This window comes from Lissotriton helveticus, chromosome 8, assembly GCF_964261635.1.
Source record: "Lissotriton helveticus chromosome 8, aLisHel1.1, whole genome shotgun sequence".
Classification (NCBI taxonomy): domain Eukaryota; kingdom Metazoa; phylum Chordata; class Amphibia; order Caudata; family Salamandridae; genus Lissotriton; species Lissotriton helveticus.
This window is the reverse complement of record NC_136069.1, coordinates 330,635,847-330,657,972: the sequence shown is the minus strand read 5'-3', so window position 1 is coordinate 330,657,972 and position 22,126 is coordinate 330,635,847. Positions and strand designations below refer to the sequence as shown.

Sequence of the window (22,126 nt, the reverse complement as noted above, 5' to 3'; positions counted from 1 at the left end):
CAGACCCTTTTAAATGGGCCACTGCTGAGAGCACTGCACTACGTAGAGAAGAGGATAGGGGGTCTCAGGAAATGCGCTCCCCCAACTACAAATTGGGCCTCCCTACTTGAGCAATTGAAAGACATGGTTTGAGGCAGATCCTCTTTGGGTTCGTAACATCAAGTCATTCCACAAAGCTGGCCTCACATCTTAATTAACAGGAATCACCCAAGACCTCAAAAATTAATTCCATTATTTGGACTGCCCCAGATGCCACTTTCTCACACAACTCAATTTCCTATGCTGCTATCCTTCACTGAAAGTCACTCTGTGCTTGCTTGGCTCAAAGATCCCTCTACCCCTCCTCTCCTTCGTACCGCCCCTCTTTCATCATTCGATTGCCACACTCCACACTTCAAATAGTTCATTTTTTAATGACCAGGAAGATGATAATAAACCTGCCCGGTCCAAGAAACTACAGACATATACCTAAGAGTTTGCATAGATGGTAAATAACACTACAGCATTTCTTATCTAACAGTAGTTTCCATTTGGGCTCTTGCTCAGTCTAACACAGTTATCCGTAAAACTTGTAATGAGTACACCTACTGGCAACTGTAATAGAATAGACTATTTTCTATATTGTTCAAAAGATAGAAAAAGCAAATAAAGTTGAAATTTAAATTATAATGATTACTTGCAAGATGAAATGAGTTAACTTTCAATCCTATAGCACATACATTTGTACATTTGTACTTAATCCTCAGTCCCTGAAATTGTGGATTTAGTCTTCCTGGTAGAACTGCACGCCAAGGTTATCTACAAACACCTTGGCTGTGGCAACTGCCTTCAGTAAAATAAGACTGTTAAAAAAAAATCCGCTTCCCTACTCACTCACATGGCAAACAAATTCCCCTAAATAAACTAGAGCCATTATGGCTTGATTGTCCCTGTAAAATAAAATGCCTACCTCCCAACAATAAACTTCAAGTTACCTGCCCAGTCCTTGCCTTAGCCCACAAAGATCAGACAAACCCTTCTCATTTGCCTACCTGATGAGCTCTACCATTAATAAATCAATATCAAATCCAGTCACACAGTAAATATCACTCTCTTTGAGAGCCCTCACTCTTACATCAGGATCATACTTTCTGACAGGAACCCAATGCCAAATGACAAACCTTGACCGGACTAGAAAGCATAAGGAAGAGAAGTAAAAAGTCAAATCTGAACAAGCACTCCCATTTGTACCTGTAGAGACTGGAGATAAAAGGAGACTCCACCAATTCATCAAAGAACTATAAAGCAGGTCTTCAGAAAACACACCAATCCTATCTGAAGGCACTGGTATTGAAATAACACTCCCCTGGAGCCCTCCATAGCCCAAGGATGAAACATATGCATCTATCTCTAAAGAAATTTCACTGTTGCAGCGTGCTGCTATTTTTTATTTTTTTAACCTTGCTTTGTTTCCAGCAAAGGTGTTCTTTATAAAAATAGTGACCACCATCAAACAATATCTTGCAGCTGCATGACAGGCCATATGTCAGAAAGTGTTTAATAAACTCGACAGCTCAATTGTGAGCTGACCACAAGAAAACATAAGAAACATAACAATTTCAACAAACCAGGACACTGCAAACGCAATCCACCCAGGAGTAAAATTGCAAGTGCTTAAAAGGAAGTGAATATAAAACGTACCTGTTGCTGCAATACTAGAATTCTGAAAAAGGGAGGTCCCTAAACTTGGTTGAGTTCCTCCAAGATTGAGTCCTGCTGCAGTAGTTGTAGCTGTACCTGGTGTACTACCCAAGTTTAAAACAAAACCTGAAAAAATATGTACTAAGAATGTTAACCAAACATCAAAGCTCACTCGCAAATTATCAAAATATTGCATTGTTTGTTGAGACAATCTAAATCTACAACAATGATTCAAAAGAAGGCTGGTGTTGAGCATATGCCAACAGGAGGGGGAGCACAAAGGCCCAGCAATTAGGATACAATAACGAAGAACTAGGACTCAGCAGAGACAATGAGGGCAACGTGCAGACAGTAGAGAGCAAGGTAAATGCAAAGGAGTAATAAAGCATTGTAATATAAGAAAGGTGCAGACCCGTCCATGGCAGAACACCACAAAGAAGCTGCAGCAAAAGTTCAGCAAACAAAACAGATATTAAGCAGAAGCTAACTAGTTAAGCATGTTTAATTCATTTTGTACTATTCTCACCTGTTGCTGGAGTGGATGTCAAAGTTGATGCGAGAGAGAGGCCACCTCCTGAGGTAGATGCTACTGGCAAAGCAAATGGGGTGGCAGATCCTGCAGGTTTACTGAACCCTAGACTGAAGCCTGTTGTAGTTGCAGTAGTGGCAGGTGTGCCTGAAGCAAAACAAAAATAAAATAACTTTTGTAGCTAGAGCAGATACACAAAAGATACACAAAAAAGAAATATGCTCGATGGCAACCATAAAAATAATGAAGATACAGGATGTTTCTTTTGACCAGTTATTTCATCTTTTGTTTTTAATCTATGAAGGGGTCATGAAGCACACTCCAGTTCTATTGCATTGTATGTTAGCACAGCAAGTCTCTGGGGATGTTTTGGTCAGTTTTATACTTACAAAACATGTCTGGAAGCATTGCGGGCCTATAAAATACATCTTTCCACAAATAAAGGAATCAAGATAAATTTCGAAATAATTGGCAGACACAGTTGGAGAACATACAATGAAAGGGTCACCGTATATTGCCCGGTTTCTGAAAATGGCCAGAATGTATTCATTACTCAAATATGTCAAAATGCTGGGAAAAACAGGTATTTTCCCTGTAAATTGGACCAACAAAAGGTTTACATTTTCTTAAATATGCATCTTATAAGCTTTCCACAACATGACAAAGCAATATGTCTTAGCTTTTTGGAATAAGTGCTCGACTTTTCTGATTATGTATTCTGCACCCTTACATTTTGTTGCAAAGCATAATCAATAAATCAGGGGTTGGTAAAGTGCACTACTCCCCAGTGAGGGTCCCAAGGTGCTAGGGGGAGGGAGGGTGCACAGGGAGGCGGAGCAGATCCGGATCAGTCGAAGAGCCAGGTCTTGAGGTACTTCCTGAACATGTGCAAGGTAGGGGAGCGTTTGATGTCGACCGGGAGATCGTTCAAGGTCTTGGCCGCGATGTAGGAGAAAGCTCTCCCGCGGGTTCTGTTCCTGCGAATGCGGGGTACCTCAGCCAGTGCGAGGTCGGCAGAGCAGAGGTTCCTCTTGTGTGGGTGGAAACAGACCCTGTTGAGGTATTGGGTCCGATGTCGTGGAGGGATTTGTAGGTGGTACAAAAGGGGGTGGTGATGGACGGAGCATCTGAACCAATCAAACACTCACACCCAGTCAACTGATCTGGGTTGAATCCATCACCGTTGTTTAGCCCACTATGCCACCCCAGTTCAGACATGGCCATATCAGTCTGACCCTGTGCCTCATGGGAACAGTCCAGCCTGAACTGCCAAGCCATGCCTTCCCTGGACCGGAAACAAGCTTCCTAGGACCGGTTTCTGGTATTTCAGCCGTCTTCAGCCAGGCTTGCTTGAATCCAGTGGCAAAGTGAGCAAGGGATTTGTTGGTGTGGGTGAGGAGCTTGTAAGTGACCCTCTTCTCGACAGGGAGACACAGTGGAGGCCTCCTAGATGTTAGGTCATGTGTTTGAGGCGCGTTGTCCATAGGACGAGTCTGGCTGCGGCGTTCTGGATGGTCTTGAGTTTGTGTAGCAGCGATCTGTTAACTCCGGCGTAGAGGGCGTTGCCATAGTCCAGTCTTCTGGTTAGGAGTGCGTGGGTGACGGTCCATATGCAGTCGTGAAGGGGGGGATCCATTTAAAGGCCTTCCGGAGGCAGTTGAAACTGGTGGATGCAACGGCGTTGATCTGGCGGTTCATGGAGAGTGAGGAGTCAAGGATGATGCCGAGGTTGCGGGCATGGTCTGTGGGGGCCGGTGGGCTCCCATGGGCGGAGGGCCAGCAGGTGCTCTCCCAGCCGGAGGTGCTGGGTCCCAGGATGAGGGACTCCTCAGAGTTGAGCTTTAGGCAGCTGTCCTTCCATCCATGCTGACACTTTCCTCATTCCTTCTTGGAAAGAGTCTGGTGTCTGCTGGGTTCTTCGTGAGGGAAAGAATGAGCTGGGTGCCATCGGCAGAGGATACAATGCTGAGCCCCCGCTGTCCGACGATGGCGGGGAGGGGGGGCCTTGTAGATGTTGATCAGCGTGGGGCTGAGTGACGAGCCTTGGGGTACTCCGCAGTTGATGTCCGTGGGTTCGGAGAGGAAAGGGGGGATTCTGACCCTGTGGGTTCTGCCGGAGAGGAAGGACTGGACCCAGTCGAGGGCAGCTCCCTGTGTCCCCGAGTCATGGAGTCTGGCGGCTAGAGTGCGATGTGAGACGGTGTGTCCCCCTGGTCCAGCAGCTTGCGGATGTCATCGGTGGCGGCGAGGAGGGTGGTCTCGTGCTGTGGTTGCTGCGGAAGCCAGACTGGGAGGCGTCTAGGATGGAGTTTTCTTTGATGAAGGTGGTCAGCTGGGTGTTCATGAGTCTCTCTTTGACTATGGCTGCGAAGGGGAGAAGAGAGATGGGCTGGTATTTCTTCAGATCGGTGTGGTGTGGTTGGCCATTGGTTGCGCTCTATAAATCTCTTTTCATTCATTCATTCATTCATTGGTTTCTTGAGGAGGGGTTTCACATTTGCATGTTTCCAGTCGTCTGGTCAGATGCTGGATTTGAGGGAGGAGTCGATTGTGTGTCCTAGTTTGGGTGCGATGACACTGTGGAACATTAAAGGGGGGCAGGGGTCGGTAGTGGCTCCTGAGTGAGTCTTCTCCATGGTTGCAGTGATTACCTCCTGGGCCCCCGCGTCCGTCGAGGTTATGGTCGGCTTCTCAGCGGGGGTGGGACGAGGGGTGCGGTCTTGCGATGGCTCACTGAAGTGGTCATAGAGGGCCTTGATCTTCAGGTGGAAGTAGGCACGGACGTTGTTGCTGAGTTCCTGGGAGGGTGTGATGTCAGTGGCTTCGCAGGAGGGTTTTGCTAACTGCTCAATGAAGTTGAACAGTTCCTTGACATTGGGTGCATTTGCCTTTATTTGATCTCTGATGAAGGTACGCTTGGTGTCTTATGCGCTGGTGGTATTCCTTCAGGGCGCTCTTGTGGTTGTTCTGTGCTTCTGTTTTCTGGTTCCGCCAGGTTTTCTCCAGTCGCCTGCAGGTGCGTCTGGCCTCTTGGAGTTCAGTGGTGGTCGGTCCAGAGGGGCTGGGTGGCGTGGCTGAAGCGGATGTTGGATCCTCCCGCGAAGATGGGGTCGAGGTTGTGGCCCGCTCTGTGGGTGGGTGTTCTGACGAGCTGCTCCAGTCCTAGGTTGGCGAGGTTCTCGCGGAGCGTTGTGGAATCGGGGTCGTTGCTGTTGTCAAGGTGGAAATTCAGTTCCTAGAGTACCATGTAGTCCGTAGATGTGATGGCGTGGGGTGCAGCGAGCTCGGCGATGGTAGTTGCAGCACACATGTGCGAGGTCCTGGTGGTCTGTATATGAGGGTGCCTCGGAGCGTAGTCCTGGGGTTGGTCTGGATCTGGAAGTGGAGGTTTTCAGTGTTGGAGTGGGGGTCGTTCATGCTAGTCAATCAGGTCCCAGATCTTGGTTGCATGTCGGTGCATGGAGCACACGTTGAGAAGGATGCATGTCAGGGTTCCGGTGGGGCATGGTGTCTGTGGGTCCTCGGATGCTGTGGGGGCCCTGACGATGGTGAAAGATCTTTGGCAGGATCTGCACGAGAACTGCCTGTGGGTCGTTGTTGGTGATTATCTTCCACAGTCGGCGTGGCCTCCGGGATTGAGAGGGTGGAGGGTGGCGGAGTCGTAGCAGTGGGATCTGGGAGAATCAGGGTTCCTGGCGCTGGTCGCGGTCGGGCAAGAAGGGGGCGCCTAAGGCAAGCATAGGGAAAAAATAGATCAATTCAGAAAGTTGCACATTTCTAAATACTTTATCAATTTCGGTAATCACGTAGTTTATATTGCCCAAAAGGCCCTCACCAAAACCGATCATAAAAAACAAACATTGAAAAAAAAAACTAGTTTTGTGGCAGATGTTTGCACTTATGACAACAGTGCCTCTCTGCAGTACAAGGTAGCAGATACTTCATTAGACCAAACTACCTTCTCAGACCATAGTACACACACTTAAGATCCAGTGGGGATTCACAGACTAAAGATATGGGGGGAACAAGGAGGATGAATCCCAACATGGTAAATGACAGTGACATTAGCAACCTGAGGAAATAGAAAACAAGCATTTGCAATTCAATAGGTCTCGCATTGGCGCGATCTTGAGCTATTGGCATTGGAAATGACAATGCCTTTTATTTATGTGTCTAAATAAATTGCAATAATAAAAGGCATAGTCAATACCAATAGGTCAAACTTTAAAAAATGCGAGACCTAGTGCATTGCAAATGCTTGTTTATGTGGTGTGCAGATAAGCTCCTTTCCACCAGGAGTCATCCCAGGCGTAGGGGGTGGAGCAGAGGATGAGGTCCTCCGTCTTGTCCGAGTTCAGCTTCAGTCGGCTGTTCCTCATCCATTCAGCGACGGCCTTCATTCCTTTGAGGAGGTTGGTCTTGGCGGTGTGAGGGTCTTTGGTGAGGGATATGATCAGCTGGGTGTCGTCGGCGTAGAAGATGATGTTGAGGTTGTGCTGTCGGGAGACGTGGGCGAGGGGTGTCATGTAGATGTTGAATAGCGTCGGGCTGAGGGAAGAGCCCTGGGGTACGCCGCAGATGACTTCGGTGGCAGTGGAGCAGCAAGGGGGGGAGGTGGGGGAAGGGGGGGGAAGGGGGGGGGGGTGAGTGGCTCGGAGTTCTGCCGGAGAGGAAGGATGTGGTCCAGTCCAGGGCCTTCTCTTGGATCCCGGCGTCGTGTAGGCGTGTACCTAGTGTGTGGTGGAAGACCGTGTCAAAGGCGGCTGACCAGTCCAGGAGGATGAGAACTGCTGTTTCTCCGTTGTCAAGCAGGGTCCTGATGTCATCTGTGGCGGCGATGAGGGCGGTCTCGGTGTTGTGGTTGCTGCAGAACCCGGACTGGGACGGGTCCAGGATGCTGTTCTCCTCGAGGAAGTGGGTCAGTTGTTTGTTGATGATTTTCTCGGTGACCTTCGCCGGGAACGGGAGCAGGGAGATAGGTCAGAAGTTCTTGAGGTCATTGGGGTCCGACTGGTGCCCACGTCTTGAGTAAGGCATTTATCTTGGCATGCTTCCAGCTTTCTGGGAAGGTTGCTGTCTCGAAGGAGATGTTGATTACTTCCGGAGATGGGGTGCAATGGCTGTGTTGGCTTTGTTGAAGACGTGGTGAGGGCATGGGTCCAGCGGTGATCCGGAGTGGATGGTGTTCATGGTCTCACTGGTTTCCTAGTCGTTGATGCTGGTCCAGGAGAGCAGGCGGTTGGTCCAGGTGGTGGTCGTGGGGGCGGTGGTTGTCATGGTGGTCGTGGGGGCGGTGGTTGTCATGGCGGTCGTGGTGTTGAAGCAGTCGTGGATGTCAGCGATCTTGCGGTGGAAGAAGGTGGCCAGTGATTCGCACAGGTCTTGCGAAGGCGGGATATGGTTGGTGTTGGAGCTGGGGTTGGAGAGTTCCTTCACGATGTCTAAGAGCTCTTTGCTGTTGTGTGCGTTGTTATCCAGGCGGTCTTTGAAGGAGGCCCTCTTGGCAGCTCTGATGAGTTGATGGTGTCTGCGGGTGGCTTTCTTGTGGGCTGCGTAGCTGTCCTGTGTTTATTCACTGAGCCAGTAGTTCTCCAGTTTTAGGCACGTTTGTTTGGAGGTCTGGAGGTCTTTGGTGAACCAGGTGGCTTTCTTGCTGGTGTGGCTGTTGGAGGGTGTCTTGAGATGGACGAGGGTGTTGGTGCAGTCGATCCACTGTCTGAGGTTGCGGGCGGCGGTGTTGGGGGTCGGTGGGGTCTGCAGGTGGGCTCTGGGCGAGGGTGTTGGTTAGCTGGTCTTCTGTGACCTTGCTCCAGCAGCTTTGAGGCATCTGTTGGGTGCGGTGGTGGGCTTCCTGAAGGTGAAGTGGATGCAGTGGTGGTCGGTCCAGTGGGGTTCGGTGGTGTGGTCGAAGGAGACGTGGGAGCTTGCTCTGAAGATGGGGTCAAGCGTGTGGCAGGCGGAGTGGGTTGGTGTTGTCATGAGCTGTCTAAGTCCGAGGTTAGCGAGGTTGTCGATCAGGGTGGTGGAGTTGGTGTCTTTGTTGTTCTCGAGGTGGAAGTTCACGTCACAAAGGAGGATGTAGTCAGTGGAGGCGAGGGCGTGTGTACCCACGAAGTCAGCGATGGAGTCGCTGAACTGTGGTCGGGGTCCGGGGGGTCTGTAGATGAGTTCCTCTGAGGGTGGTGTTTGGGTCAGTGTGGATCTGGAAGTGCATGTGTTTGGCGGTGCTGAGGGTGTCATCGGTGTTGGTTGAGACTGAGGGTGTTTCTGTGGACGATGGTGATTCCTCCTCCAACGCCGTTAGTACGGTCCCTGCGGGTGATCTTGTAGTCTCCAGGGATGGCTATGGTGATGTCAGGGGTTGAGGTGGGGTTTAAACAGGTCTCCGTCAGGAAGGCGACATCTGGGGAGTCGAGAAGATCCCAGAGTTTGACGACGTGTTTGTGGGCGGAGCGGGTTTTGAGGAGGATGCATCGGAGGTAGTTGGGTTCTTTTGTTGGAGGTTTGGTGGGCCGGATGCTAGCGAAGATGCAGATACGGCAGGTGAAGGGTCCTTGGGTGCGCTTCGGGGTGGCCCGGTAACAGGTGTGTTTTCGTCCGGGGTTGAGTGCGCGGAGGGTGCTGGCATCGTAGCTGAGTCGGGTGTCTTGGCGTTTGTGGGGGCTAGGGGTTCTGGCGCTGGGCACGGTCCAGGCACGGATGGACGCAGATGGGCTTTCGTTAGGCGCACCAGCGGCGCGGCCGCACAACAGCCGCCATAAATGGAGAGTTGGAAGGGAGGTGCAGCTGGGAGCGGGGTGGCCATTGGGGGACGATGGGGCATGGCTGCAGCGGCAGGAACCGGGGATGGGTGGGGGCAGCGAGGGAGAGCAGAAGGCAAAAAGGGAAAAAGGGGGGGGGCAGTGTGGGAACAAAATCACTTTACAACGTGGATGAACTAAACACCCACACAATTATACAGGACAATTATACAGTACAGTACGAATCACCAATACCAAAACGATGAGCAGAGCCTAAGCAGGCTTCAAACCCTGTACACAGCGGCAGGAGCTGGCTAGGAGCACTGGCGCAGAACAGGTGGAGCTGCGCGGTGATGACGACGAATTCACCCACACACTGGAGTAGTGTGGTCCTGCAGAATCAGCCTATGAGTGCTTGAAAGGTGCAGTAGCCGAGGGGAGTGCGGTAGACTACTTCCGGCCTCCATTTAGAGGACGGAATGAATCACATCCAAGCAAGGCTTGGGTAGTCTGAGCAGGACGGTGGCTAGGATAGGGCTGACGAGGCTGGAAACCCCTTCCGCTGCCACGAAAGGGGCAAAAGGAAGACTGGCTAGGAGGAGAGGCCCAAGGATCTGGCCGTAGCTCGAGAGTCCTAGAACCTGACCAGGGCAGAGTCTGCCTTTTCCACCAAAAAGGCGGGTGTCATCAAAAGGCATGTCCATCAAATTGGCCTGGACATCCCCAGAGGAGCCAGTTGTACAAGGCCTGGTGTGTTGCCTCAAGGCCACCGTTGTTGAAATAGATCTGTTAAGCAAATCAGTCGTATCCAAACCATACCATATGGTGAATTTTGCTTGATCCCTCCAGTCTTTGACAGCTTGGGAGAAATACAGCCCGGGCCTCCTCCGGGACTTGTGGCAGCACCTGCACAACCGTCTCCCAAAGAGAGTGGGAGAAACAGCCCAATAAGCATGCAGTTTTTACCGACCGCAATGCCAGACTGGAGGAAGAAAGCATCTTCCCAAATGAGTCCAGTCTCTTGGATTCCCTATCCAGAGGGGCGGAAGGTAATGCACCCTGGGAATTAGAGCACTGCACCACCAACCTTTCTGGGGTGGGGTGTTGGCTAAGGAACTTTGGGTTGCCCTGAGCTGGCCGATGGAGGCATGCAATCATCCTATTCACAGGAGCCCCTGTGCTAGACTTCAACCATGTTCCTAGAAGGACGTCTGTAGGTGCCTCATTAAAGGGCAAAAGGGGTTCAAAGGTGGAAGCCCCAGGTTGAAGCACTTTAGTCAGGAGATTAGTCCTGACCTGCACTGAGGGCAGCTCCAGTCCAAGGACCTCAGCTGCTCTCTTACCCACCGTGGCATAGGACGCCACCCCCTCCATAGCCACTGTAGGTGGAGAGAGCAGGTTAGTGTACGGGGAAGTATCCAGACCACGGGCTTCCCCAAGTTCCCCATACCAGTCCATAGTCTCCTCAGGGACATCCTGCTTCTCTAATGGGTCTCCAGACTCCTCCCATTCCTCTCCTGAGCCTAGCATTCCCACAAAATGCTCAGGCGACAACATAGAACCCTTGGGTTCTGTCAGTATCGGAATCGGCTCGACGCAGTTACAGCTCCGTGTTGTCAGGGATGAGGATGGGGCTTGCGCCCCGGCTTCGACGCCAGGGAAGGTCGCATTGGCACGAAAGGCGTTGAACCGGTTCCAGGATCCAATCCCTGAAGCCCCCCAGTGCCGTGGCTGAAGCAGACTGCGTCGGACCCGATGGGGCCCCATCCTACCCCGCGGGGCCAGAGGGCTCACCAACGGGGTCTTTCCGCTCAAATACACGGTGCATGGCCTTGTAAAAGTCTACAATTTGAGCGGGAGTCGCTCCAGCTCCCGGAAACGGAGGGAGGCGTAAAGACGACTCTGGCTCCGCAGAACCATGCCTAGAACGTCAGTGTTCCTTACCTCTCTTGATGACGGACGCAAGTTGAGGTGAAGTCGAAGTCCGCTTGGACTTCTTCTTGTATCTCTTCAGTGTGTCCAGATGACCTTGAATGGGAGGATGAGGACTTGGGTCTCTGTGAGCGATCCCGCGACCTACTCTTCCTCGAACGGGATCGTGACCAGACGGTGTCCACTGCCAGGCCACGAGCAACTTCATCGCCCACTCCCTCAAGGTCTTCGGAGCCATCGCTCGACAGTCTGAGCACTACTTCAGAATCATGGTCGCACTCAAGGCACCACAGACATACGCTGTGGTTATCAGTAACCGACATTATGCGGGAACAAGTCCTGCATGGTTTAAAACCTATTCTCCTACTTATCCTCCTACCAGACATCCCTCGCACACGAAGTCGTACTCAAAAAATTATCGACAAAAGTCGAGAAAAAAGCCTGCCAAAAAGCAGCAGAGGGGTAGCTCTTCCCAGATCGCTGCTTAACTGGCGCGGAAAGAAAAGAACGGACGTCCATGCCCCTGGGTGACACCTATGTAGGCACTGCGATGTCCTATCCGATACTACCGTCGCCAACGACGTCATGGGGAGCCAAATGGAGCCACCGGACGTCATGCACAAGGGGTATTGCTCAGCAAAAATTCCTGGATCCAGCCTAATTTCAGGGAAATTCGAAGGTAAGGAATCTACAGCTAGAAGTCTCAATCAGATAGACAATCAGATAGATGACTTTAAATCTTGTCACATTTACTCTGTGCGTACAGAGGTCAGACATCAGTTTACATCTTCTTACAATTACTTTTCTTTCTCGGACTACAAAGTTCCAGGATTTTGTAAAGTGAACTGTCAGACTTGCTGTACAAAGTGTGAAATTAAAGGCTGTCAGTTTTTTTTCTAACACACAACATTTAAATAGCCAATAAGTGAACTGTACAAACATTTCAAAATATATCTCAGTAGTTGTTAAAGCCCATTTTTTATAATTCTGTGTGATGAAAACAATATTTTAATAGGAAAAAAACAAATCGGAACATTTTACTTGGTGTTGCGCAAATGATGACTAGGTTTGCCGAAACTTAATTTTCACATATTATTGTTTACTCTATTTAGTTTTATCAGTAAAACTGCATGTTAATAGGAAAGTTTTGCCCATTTAAACAGGAAATATGCTTTAATAATAGATTTATTCAAAGTAAATTTTTAAACATGAACTTAGAAACACTCCCACCCTAATGGAAATGCTAGTAGTGAAACAAGAGGTAAATCAGAGATTATGTGGTTAGATTCTTATTATACATGGAGCAAACGTTTAGTATATTTAATCAAACTAAAGAGGGGGTTTTTTTGTATAGCAGAAATGCTGAATATACATATTTGAAGCAGCTCTCAAATGTGATAATGAAGAAAAAAAGGCGGCTCCATAGACTAAAATATTTGCCTAGGATAACACAATTTGAGACCAGTTTACGGGTCAAGAATTTGGTCTAGCAGATTATTCATGTTATTAGACCTGCAGGTATAGTAGCAATTCTGTGATTTTTCGAAGCTTGTTTAGTTTTTGGTGAGATAGTTTTCCACTATTTCCTATGAGATTACAAATTTATATAAGCTGAGTGATTTGTAAACTTATGCTCCTCAAAAAAAATGATGGACTTAATGCTGAACAATTCAAACATTCACCCCCAGTTACAGATCCATTCTTCTTTTGCTCACCCTGCCTTTTGTTTGTACCCTGCCTTATGGAAATCAGAATTGAATCTGCTACTCATGGGAACAGTCCAGACCAAACTGCCAAACCAGGTCCTACCTCCTGGTGACAATATATGGAGTATTTTCTGTCCTTTAACTACAGTTCTGTAGTAGGGGTATCTGTTATAGTCATAATCTAGTGAATAGTCCCCACCCATGTGCGTGGACCCCGGAGCAATCAAAAATAATCTCTTAAATTGTCAAAAAATGCAGAACTGCACAGACACTTAAGAGAGAATGTAAAGACAGATAATGCAGCCTATATCCACAGGCTACACTGTCCAGTACTTCATCTAGAAAATTCCACCAAAAATCCACAAACAGCACAGCCTGCCCTGGTTTTTCTAGCCAGAAAACATGATTTTTCCAGAAAAGCCCTCAGGAATGATAGAGAGGAAGGAGTGGACAGACAAGCTCCATAGGCTGCCATGATGTGGCTCAGAAAAGGATACTATGCCTTTAAGAGAACCTTCCAGAACTCTCCCAGTATCCCAGAATGCACAGCAGGTCCCTTTTACTTTCAGTTCTTTTTGAAGGCGTAACACGCCAGACCTGTAGCATTCCTTTATATGAATATCTCTCTCCACCGGGGAGGAGGGCGGGCGCTTATGACTATAACAGATACCCCTACTACAGAACTGGAGTTACAGGACAGAAACTACTCCTTCTGTAGTAGGGGATCTCTGTGTATAGTCATAATCTAGTGAATAGAATGGCAAGCCCATCCCCACACCAAAGCGGCGGTGGAGAGAAGAGAAGTAACACCACTACTGTGCAAACAGATTTCGCAGCGAAGCCTGCCCAACCTGAGCATCTGCCCTGGCATCAGTGTCCAGACAGTAATGCTTAGCAAAGGTATGGACCGACTTCCAAGTGGCGCTTTGCAGATCTCTGCAATTGGAACATTACTAAGCAAAGCAGTCATGGCAGCGTTGCCCCTGGTGGAATGAGCCTTAGGTTTACCTCCTAAGGTCTTATTAGCCTTTTGGTAACACAATTGAATACAGGACACAATCCACCTAGAGATGGACTGGCAAGACTGGTCCTGACTGATCCATAATTGATCAACAATTGGTCTGACCTAAGAATATCTTTGGTTTTATCCAGATAAAATGTCAGCACCCTCCTAACATCCAGGGAATGCAAAGACTTTTCCGCTGGAGATGAAGGATTCTGAAAGAACGTAGGTAACGTTATGGTCTGGTTAACATGGAAATCCGAGATAACCTTTGGAAGAAATTTAGGGTGAGTACGCATAACAACCTTAGCAGCATGAAATACAGTATAAGGTTCTTGGCAACAACGCCTAAATTTCACTCACCCTCCGGGCCGATGTGATGGCCACGAGGAACGCCGCCTTCAATTCCCATGAAGGCGAAGGAAGCCGAACAGGAGGGAACACTTTCTTCAAGCCTTCCAAAAAATCCTTAATCACAGGGACTTGGAAAAAAGAAGCCTGTGAAGGATATTTCCTGTAGGCAGTCAATGCAGCGAGATGAACCTTAATGGAATGGACATTAAGGCCAGACTGCGCCAAATGTAGAAGGTAAGGAAGGATGACATGTTCCTTACAGGTCGTCGGGTCATAGCTCTTGGACTTGCACCAGATACAAAAACGCTTCCAATTGTAAGGAAGTCCGAGTGGAAGGTCATTTAGCCTCCTTCAATATGTCCATACAATCATCTGGTAGATTCAAATGGCCATATTGCACTATTTCAGGAGCCATGCCGCCAAACCCAAAGATGAGAGATTGGGGTGCACCATCGGCCCCCCGAACTTCGTGAGAAGGTCCGGCCTGTACGGCAGCCGTATGTGAGGAAGGAGAGACCGGTGAAGCAGATCCGTGAATCACCACTGTCTTGGCCACTCCGGGGCAATCAGGATCATCCGCGCCCTGGACTGGGACAGCTTGATGAGCACCGCCGGAATCAGGGGAATGGGTGGAAAAGCGTACAGAAAGCTGTTCGACCAGTTGATCCATAACTCATTCTCCAGCGTCCCCTGCTGGTAGTACCTGGAGGCGAAGTCTCGGCATTTGCTGTTTTCGGCGGTGGCGAACAGATCTACGTCTGGAGTCCCCCACCGTGCGAAGACTTCTCCTAGTACTTCGTTGTTTATGACCCATTCGTGGTTTTCCTGAATCAGTCTGCTCAGTGCGTCTGCCTGAACATTCTGCACACTTGATAGATGGGTGGCCGTTATCGTCATTCCTCTGGCCAGAAGCCAGCGCCAGATCGCCTGCGCCTCCTGTGACAGAGTGCGTGATCTCGAGCCCTCCTGCTTGTTGAGGTAATACATCGTGGTCGTATTGTCCGTCTGTACAAGCAGAGAGTTGGTCCGGAAGGACGGATGAAAGGCCTTCAGCGCCAAGTGAACAGCTCCGAGCTCCAGGAAATTGATGTGGTACGTGGATTCCGTCGGGGACCACGTCCCTTTAATCTGTAAGTCTCCGGAGTGCGCCCCCCCAGCCATGGAGAGAAGCATCCATCACGATAGTCTGTGTGGGAATGTCCTTGTGAAGGGGAACCCCTCTAAGGAGGTTCTCCGCCGAACACCAACACTTCAGAGACTGAAGAGCATGCAGAGACAGTCGTATCTTGTCGTCCCAAGATCCTTTCCTCTGATCCCCCTGATCCTCCAAGCACTCCTGCAATGGTCTCGTGTGCAGCCGTGCGTGAGAAAGATACAAGAGGCCATCGACCTCAGTAGAGAAGACACCGTCCGCACTGTTGTAGATGGAGCGGTCATCTGAGCCTTCCGAAGGAGTGATAATCGTCGCTCCTCCAAAGGAGACATGCTTGCTGACAGCGTATTGATGGAGGCTCCCAAGTACTGGAAGTCCTATTAGTCGCTGGGGGTGTTTCGTTGTAGCGAGGGATGTGGATGGACGCCGGTCGTTGTATCAGGAACGACCTGCTGGAATACAGTGCCCATACCCCACTCCCATGGACTAATAGGACTTCCAGTCCTCCACTAGATCTATAGATCTATAGATCACTCAGTAGTTGACCAAAGAAAGGTATATAATTAAGGTGGCAAGACCGTGCTCACCACTCAGGAACATTTGATATACATTGCCATCTTCGCCTATTAGCATGTTTTCAGTCCAAATATCTTAAAATCGACATTGCTAAGAAATAACACATATCAGGAGTAAAGTTGCTGGGAAGGCATTTCTTGGACTCCAGTTCCCTTTACATTATCCTGCCTTCAAAAGCGACTTATTATAAGACTCAAAGCCCTGAAGAAGTCCCGGCTTGGGACGAAACGCGTCGGCTGTTTTTGTTTCACTACAAATTGAAAATTAAAGATTAAAAGAAGACTAACAACATTCCTTCATGTTATATTTCTTTATTGTGCTCAAATACTTTTTGCACTTATTATCTTATTTGTTGTGGTGCACCTTTGCGGTTGTTTTTCTATTGTATTAAAATTCCTTGGGGAATAGGCACAGTGATGATGGGTGCCATTCGGTGTGCACACAATCCCCTTCACTAATTTAAGGGATATCAAATATTTTTGGGAGAAAGTTAGTCAGGTGCTGACTCTAGGAAGGGTCCATCATTGCAGTTTGTTGCTCCCAAGTACTGTATTCACTGGACCGGCGTCGGGACCGACTTGGATATGTTGACGTGTAACCCTAGCCTGTTCAGGAGAACGCACGTCTTCTGGAAGTGCGCTTGAGCTTCCGAGAAGGATGAGGCCTTGATCAACCAATCGTCCAAGTACGGGTAGACAAACACATTGTTCTTCCTTAGGTGTGCAGCTACCACTGCCATGCACTTTGAAAATTTTCTGGGCGCAGACTTCAGCCCGAATGGCAGTACTGTGTATTGATAATGATTGGCGCCGACTTGGAATCGCAGGAACTTCCTGTGTGTGTGCAATGGGCACATGGAAGTACGCATCCTGTAGGTCTATAGCACATAGCCAGTCTCCCTGTTGCAGCGGAGGATAAATCTGATGCAACAACAGCATGCGCACTTCTCTCTGCGAATCCACTTGTTTGCTTGTCGCAAATCCAGAATGGGCCTGAACTCGTTCTTGTCCTTCTTGCGAACCAGAAAGAACCGGGAGTACGGACCTCTTCCTCTTTGAGACAGAGCTATGTCTTCTATGGCCGTTTTCCTTAACAGGATACCGGCCTTCGCCTGGAGCTCGCGCAGTTGAAACTGCGAGCTGATCGGAGGAATCGCTGGAGGCGGGCTAGTGAACCGAAGACTGTATCCATTGCAAACAATATTCAGCACCCACTTGTATGGAGTAATTTTTCTACACTCTGCCAGAAAAAATTGAACGCTTCCCCCCACCGGAGTGGGTAACGGATGTAGGGGAAGTAACCGCTCAGGGTCGAGACCCAGCTGGGCCTGGAAGGGCCTCCGGAACTGCTGCTGCTGTTGTTGCTGCTGCTGTCCCGAAGCCTGCCCTCGCCCTCTGCCCTGTGCCCCGAACCGTCTCTGGAACGGGCGGTAGGACTTCTTTTCTTTGGGCTTCTCCAACCCAACAGCCGTCAGGGTCTCGGCCTCTGCTTTCATGCGGGCCATCTCATCGTCCGCATGCTTGCCAAACAGGGTTTCCCCCCAGAAGGGCAGATTGGCCACCCGCTCCTGAAAATCCTCCTTCTCTCGAGGCAGGAATTCCGTGTACTGCTGGAGGGACTCCCACAGGGCACGATCATACCGCCCTAGCAGAGGCGCATCACTAGACGCCTTCATAGCCGTAGATGCAGTCCCACAGGCCTTCCTGCCTGCTGATTCGATCCATCGGCTTTCCTTATCAGGAGGTACAGTAGAAGACGGGAAGGTAGCATGTGGTTTCCTAGCCGCCGTCAATATGACAGAGTCCGGAATCGGATCCATCCGCAGAAAAGCTGGGTCAGAATCCGGGGTCCTGTACTTCTTAAGGAGCCGGGAGGGAGCGGCCTTCGTCACTGCTGGGGTGAGGAACAGCTCCTCTGCGAGCTCTACCAAGCCTGGTACTAGAGGAAGTAAAGGGCGAGACAAATGCTTCTTATGAAGTGTCTCAAAAATCACGGACGTCGTGGGTGTTGGCGCCGCCACCGTGATACCCAACATTGCTGCACCCCACAGGAGAACATCCTGGAATGTGCCGATGTCGTCCACCGGAGACACTCTCGTCCCCGGGGATTCCGACAAAGTCTGTGAGTAGGTCCTGGAAGAGTCCGTGCGGGACCGTGATCCGCGCCTCCTGTGGCGCCGTCTTGACCTTGTTGAGGACCTGTGACGACACCGCGATCCCCCCCTCCGTCCGGAGCGCGATCGCAACCTCCTTGGCTTTGGGAGGAGGTTTGTCAGCCGGCAGCTGAGGTTGAGGTCGCGGTGGAAGTGGTGGAAGTGGAGGCGGGATGGGAGCCCGCGGAGTAAGCCCCCTCGGCAAGGGAGGAGTAACCGACTTCTGCCTAGAAAGGGTATACACTTCAGAGTACACAGAGTACACAGAGCCCAGTGACCCGCCTTCCTTTCTAGGCTGGGACGTTGGAAAGTCTCCCATAGGCACCTGGCGCCTGCTAGACTGACTCCTGGTGCCAGAACTCCTTTTGCGCCTTTTTGGCGTCGAAGAACGGCGACCCGACGGCGAGCGTCGACCCCTTGATGATGAGCGTCTTCTCCTCGATGGCGAACGCCTCTCCCTCGACAGCGAATGCCTTCGCCTCGACGGCGACCTCCTTCGCCTCGACGGCGATCTTCTCCTCTACGTCAAGGATCCCCTCGACGACGACCTTCTCCTCTTCGCCGACGGCGAACGGCGGTGTCGCCTCGAAGGCGAGCGCCGAGCCACCTCTCGACGTCAATTACTCGACGACGACAAAATAGTCACCGGAGATCTCGACGGCGGTCTGTTCAGTTCCCTCGACGCCGACGTCGCTTCGACCCAGAGCCCTGGGGAAGACTGGGAACAGACTTTAGTCATCCCTCTCGACGCCGTAGTTGGTGCAATCGACGCAGACAGAGAATGGGGACGTTTGCTGGTCTTCCTGACCCTGGGGAGCCCCCCCAGAGGCCTCAGCATGGGCAGAGGAAGCCCTTCCAGACCCACCTTGTGCCTTAGGTCTTCTGTCCTCCAGGCCCTGAAGCCTGATCTTCATCCTATCTCTCAGGGTCCTGCTAGAGAAGCCCTGGCAAATGTCACCTCTGGGACATGAGATGAGGCAGATGATACACACCTCGTGTGGGTCCAACTTGGCCTTCTTCCTGGAGCACTCTGGGCATTTGTCAAACAATGCAGGCATATTGACAATCAAAGAGTGCACCAAAACACACACAAGGAAGAAAAACACCAAAGTACTTCAGAAAAGCACTCAAATAACTTGAAAAATGTGAAAAATCACCAATAAACCCTTGAAAAGGGAGAGCTCAATGCTCCAGGGTCCTGCTTGCAGGAGGCGGAAAAAAGAACTGAAAGTAAAAGGGACCTGCTGTACATTCTGGGATACTGGGAGAGTTCTGGAAGGTTCTCTTAAAGGAACAGTATCCTGTTCTGAGCCACATAATGTCAGCCTATGGGGCTTGTCTGTCCACTCCTTCCTCTCTGTCATTCCTAAGGGCTTTTCTGGTAAAAGCATGTTTTTCTGGCTAGAAAAACCTGGACAGGCTGTGCCGTTTGTGGATTTTTGGTGGAATTTGGTGGAGTTTCTAGTTGAAGTACTGGACAGTGTAGCCTGTGGATATAGGCTGCATTATCGGTCTTTAAATTCTCTCTTAAGTGTCTGTGCAGTTCTGCACTTTTTGACAACTTAAGTGATTATTTTTGATTGCTCCGGGGTCCACGCACATGGCCGGGACTATTCACTAGACTATGACTATACACAGAGATCCCCTACTACAAAAGTTTAAGTTCATCATAAAGGACTTTGGTTATTTGACATATTCACTGAGAGTGGTCACTGCTTATGGCGTTTTATGTGTAAGATTTGGAGAACATTATAAATGTGCAGGCAAGGTGAGCAGGTTTCACAGTACCCAGTTAACACCAGAACCTACCACATAAAACCACTTTGTGAGGCTGTACATTGTACAGAATTACAGGAAGAAAAGTTTGTTGCTATATGCAAGAACTACGAACTACCAGAAAATTATGTTGTGCACCTTTGATAGGCCTGTTAGAGTAAAATGAGAGGAATATCATGGTCATGAGAATTTTATTTCATATTGCCTAATAGCGGTAATATGGTGTCCCACTTGATACAGAGGAATACACAAGTGAAAAATAGGTGAATCCCAATCCTGTTAAGTGACATTCAGTTAGGGCAGTGGTTCCCAAACTTTTTTGACCCGTGGCTCCCTTGACCGGGTTGGCGGTTGGTCGTGGCTCCCCACCATTTTTTTGCCGGTGGGTCAGGCAGCGCACTGCGCCGCGGCACCCCTGGCTTCTCATCACGGCGCACCAGGGTGCCGCGGCACACACTTTGGGTACCACTGTGCTAGATAGTCCACGTCAGCCATTGGCTCATTCCACTGTGAGTGACAGCATTCTGTTCTTTCACAAGGAACACACCCGCACACAAAGTAGTCTTTCAGTGTCAGGGTGGCAATGTCTCCTATTTGAGGCCAGAAACTCTCTCTGCTGAGATAGTCATAACTGAACTTAAACTGAACAGAATGGGTGGCCGCTCATTCCGGGTGCTCGCAGCAGGGCTATGGAACTCGCTTCCGGTGTGCATCCGAGCTCTTAATGACTTGTTCGCCTTTAGGCGGGCGATCAAAACCTTCTTGCTTCCCGCCTCTGAATAGTCTTCCCTTCTTTTATTGTGTGTTATGTTACAGTGCCTGTCAAAAGCGCCAGGACGCCCCTTTGCTGGGGCAGCTGTGCGCTCTAGAAATATAAATAACATAACATAACATAACAAACTAATCAATCCACTGATAATCTGAAATGTCATTACAAATGTTTCCTTGCAGAAACAAAAATAAATGGTGGAAATACTTACTGTTATCCTAAATTGGCCAGAGCATGAAAAGGAATTGTATTGTAATTGCATTTGTTACTACCTCTCACAAGGCGCTATTCCGGGACCCATAGAGGATTAGTGATGAATTAGTATAGTGAAACATGCAAGTAAATGTGAAGTGGTGGAATAGTGTGCTTATGAAATAATGGCAGTCCTCCCTCTCTTTATTAGTTGCCATGCCTCCAGCAAACAAACATGATTTTTTCAGACAAGACATTCCGTGACTTTTTGTTTCCTCCAGGCCTCAAAGATTCACCCAGTCATAAAAAATAAGTTTCCATGGCACATGGGGAGAAAACTCAAAAGCTGAGAGGGAGGAAGGAGTACAGTTCACAGCAAAATTGCAAGTCCCAAGAAACCTTCTTAATTGTTTTTTATTTTATTTTGGTAAATTGTTGGATTGTCTGAATCGGAAGTGCTCGCTAGGCATCCGCCTGGCTGGCTTGCTCACATGCCATCCAGGCCCCAGGAACGCTGTGCGCCCTTCACTGGGATTGTGTTCTTCCATTTCCCAGGGCTAATGATGATCACCCCCACCCCCCACACACGTGGAGGGCTACAAAGGAAATCTCAGGCCAGGATTCCTGCTGTTGCCAGACACATCGAGTTCCTGCCTGGAGTACTCCTTAACGTAAATGCATCTTGCCCCTCCCTCCCGCCGGCCACCCGGACAGGATCGACGTTCAATTTCCAGGGTCATTTACAGACGGGTTTAGTCATAACTGCTTTTAGCCCTGCGTTCCCTCCGGACCCGGAAGCCCCTTTCCCCACTACCACAGAATATATTAGGGTGCATTTCTTTCAAGTCCCCACATCCTGCACAGCGCTGCGGCGCCCCTGGCTTCTCATTACGGCGCACTGGGGTGCCGCGGCGCACACTTTGGGAACCACTGAGTTAGGGGAACATGCATGAGCAACAATATAAACAGTCTTATTATATTGTGTGTTTCTCTTCATAGACACTCCCACATCATAACATACTAATAGAGATCTAAAGCACTTGGGGCTCCATATTGATTTCCATTTCAGGCATAAGAGAGTGGGGTTAGGAAGTAATTACCAATGTTGGCCTTTGTTCCTATAGGTCTGCCTCCTTGCGGTTTCCTTTACTCGCTTGATTATCTATATGGCCCCTCTGGCGGCGCTGGCTGAGTCCCATGATGCCCAGATTGTTTCGTACGCGGATGACACCCAGCTGCTCTTTTCCTGTGGTAAGAACTCAGATTTTAATGGAGAGAGCATCAGGAGCTGTCTTGAGGCTGTCTTTGACTGGTTCCAACTTAATAGCCTCAAGTGCAAATCGGATAAGTCTGAGGTGCTTTTCTTCGGCTGCCCTCCAGATGCGGGCTGGAAGTCCTGGTGGCCAGCGGCTATGTTTCCAACTTCTGCCGCTACCTCTGCGGACAAGAATCTGGGAGTAAAGGTAGACAGCGGTCTTACTTTGAAGCCACAGATCCTCTGCCTTGTGGGAAAGTGCTTTGGTCTCCTAAAAATGCTAAGGATGTTTCTGCCAATATTATCTCT

General features: G+C 49.6%; 1 protein-coding gene across 2 annotated transcripts in view; it reads right to left on the bottom strand.

The window, feature by feature from the left end:
• Positions 1–22,126, bottom strand: part of NUP58 (nucleoporin 58) — a 429,593-nt gene that overhangs the window by 331,500 nt on the left and 75,967 nt on the right. For both annotated transcript variants that reach the window (XM_078657110.1, XM_078657109.1), the window contains exons 4-5: positions 2,207–2,356; positions 1,681–1,806 (exon numbers count right to left, since the gene is read on the bottom strand). In XM_078657110.1, coding sequence (XP_078513236.1) covers positions 1,681–1,806; positions 2,207–2,356 — 276 coding nt within the window. The remainder of the gene's footprint in view (positions 1–1,680; positions 1,807–2,206; positions 2,357–22,126) is intronic.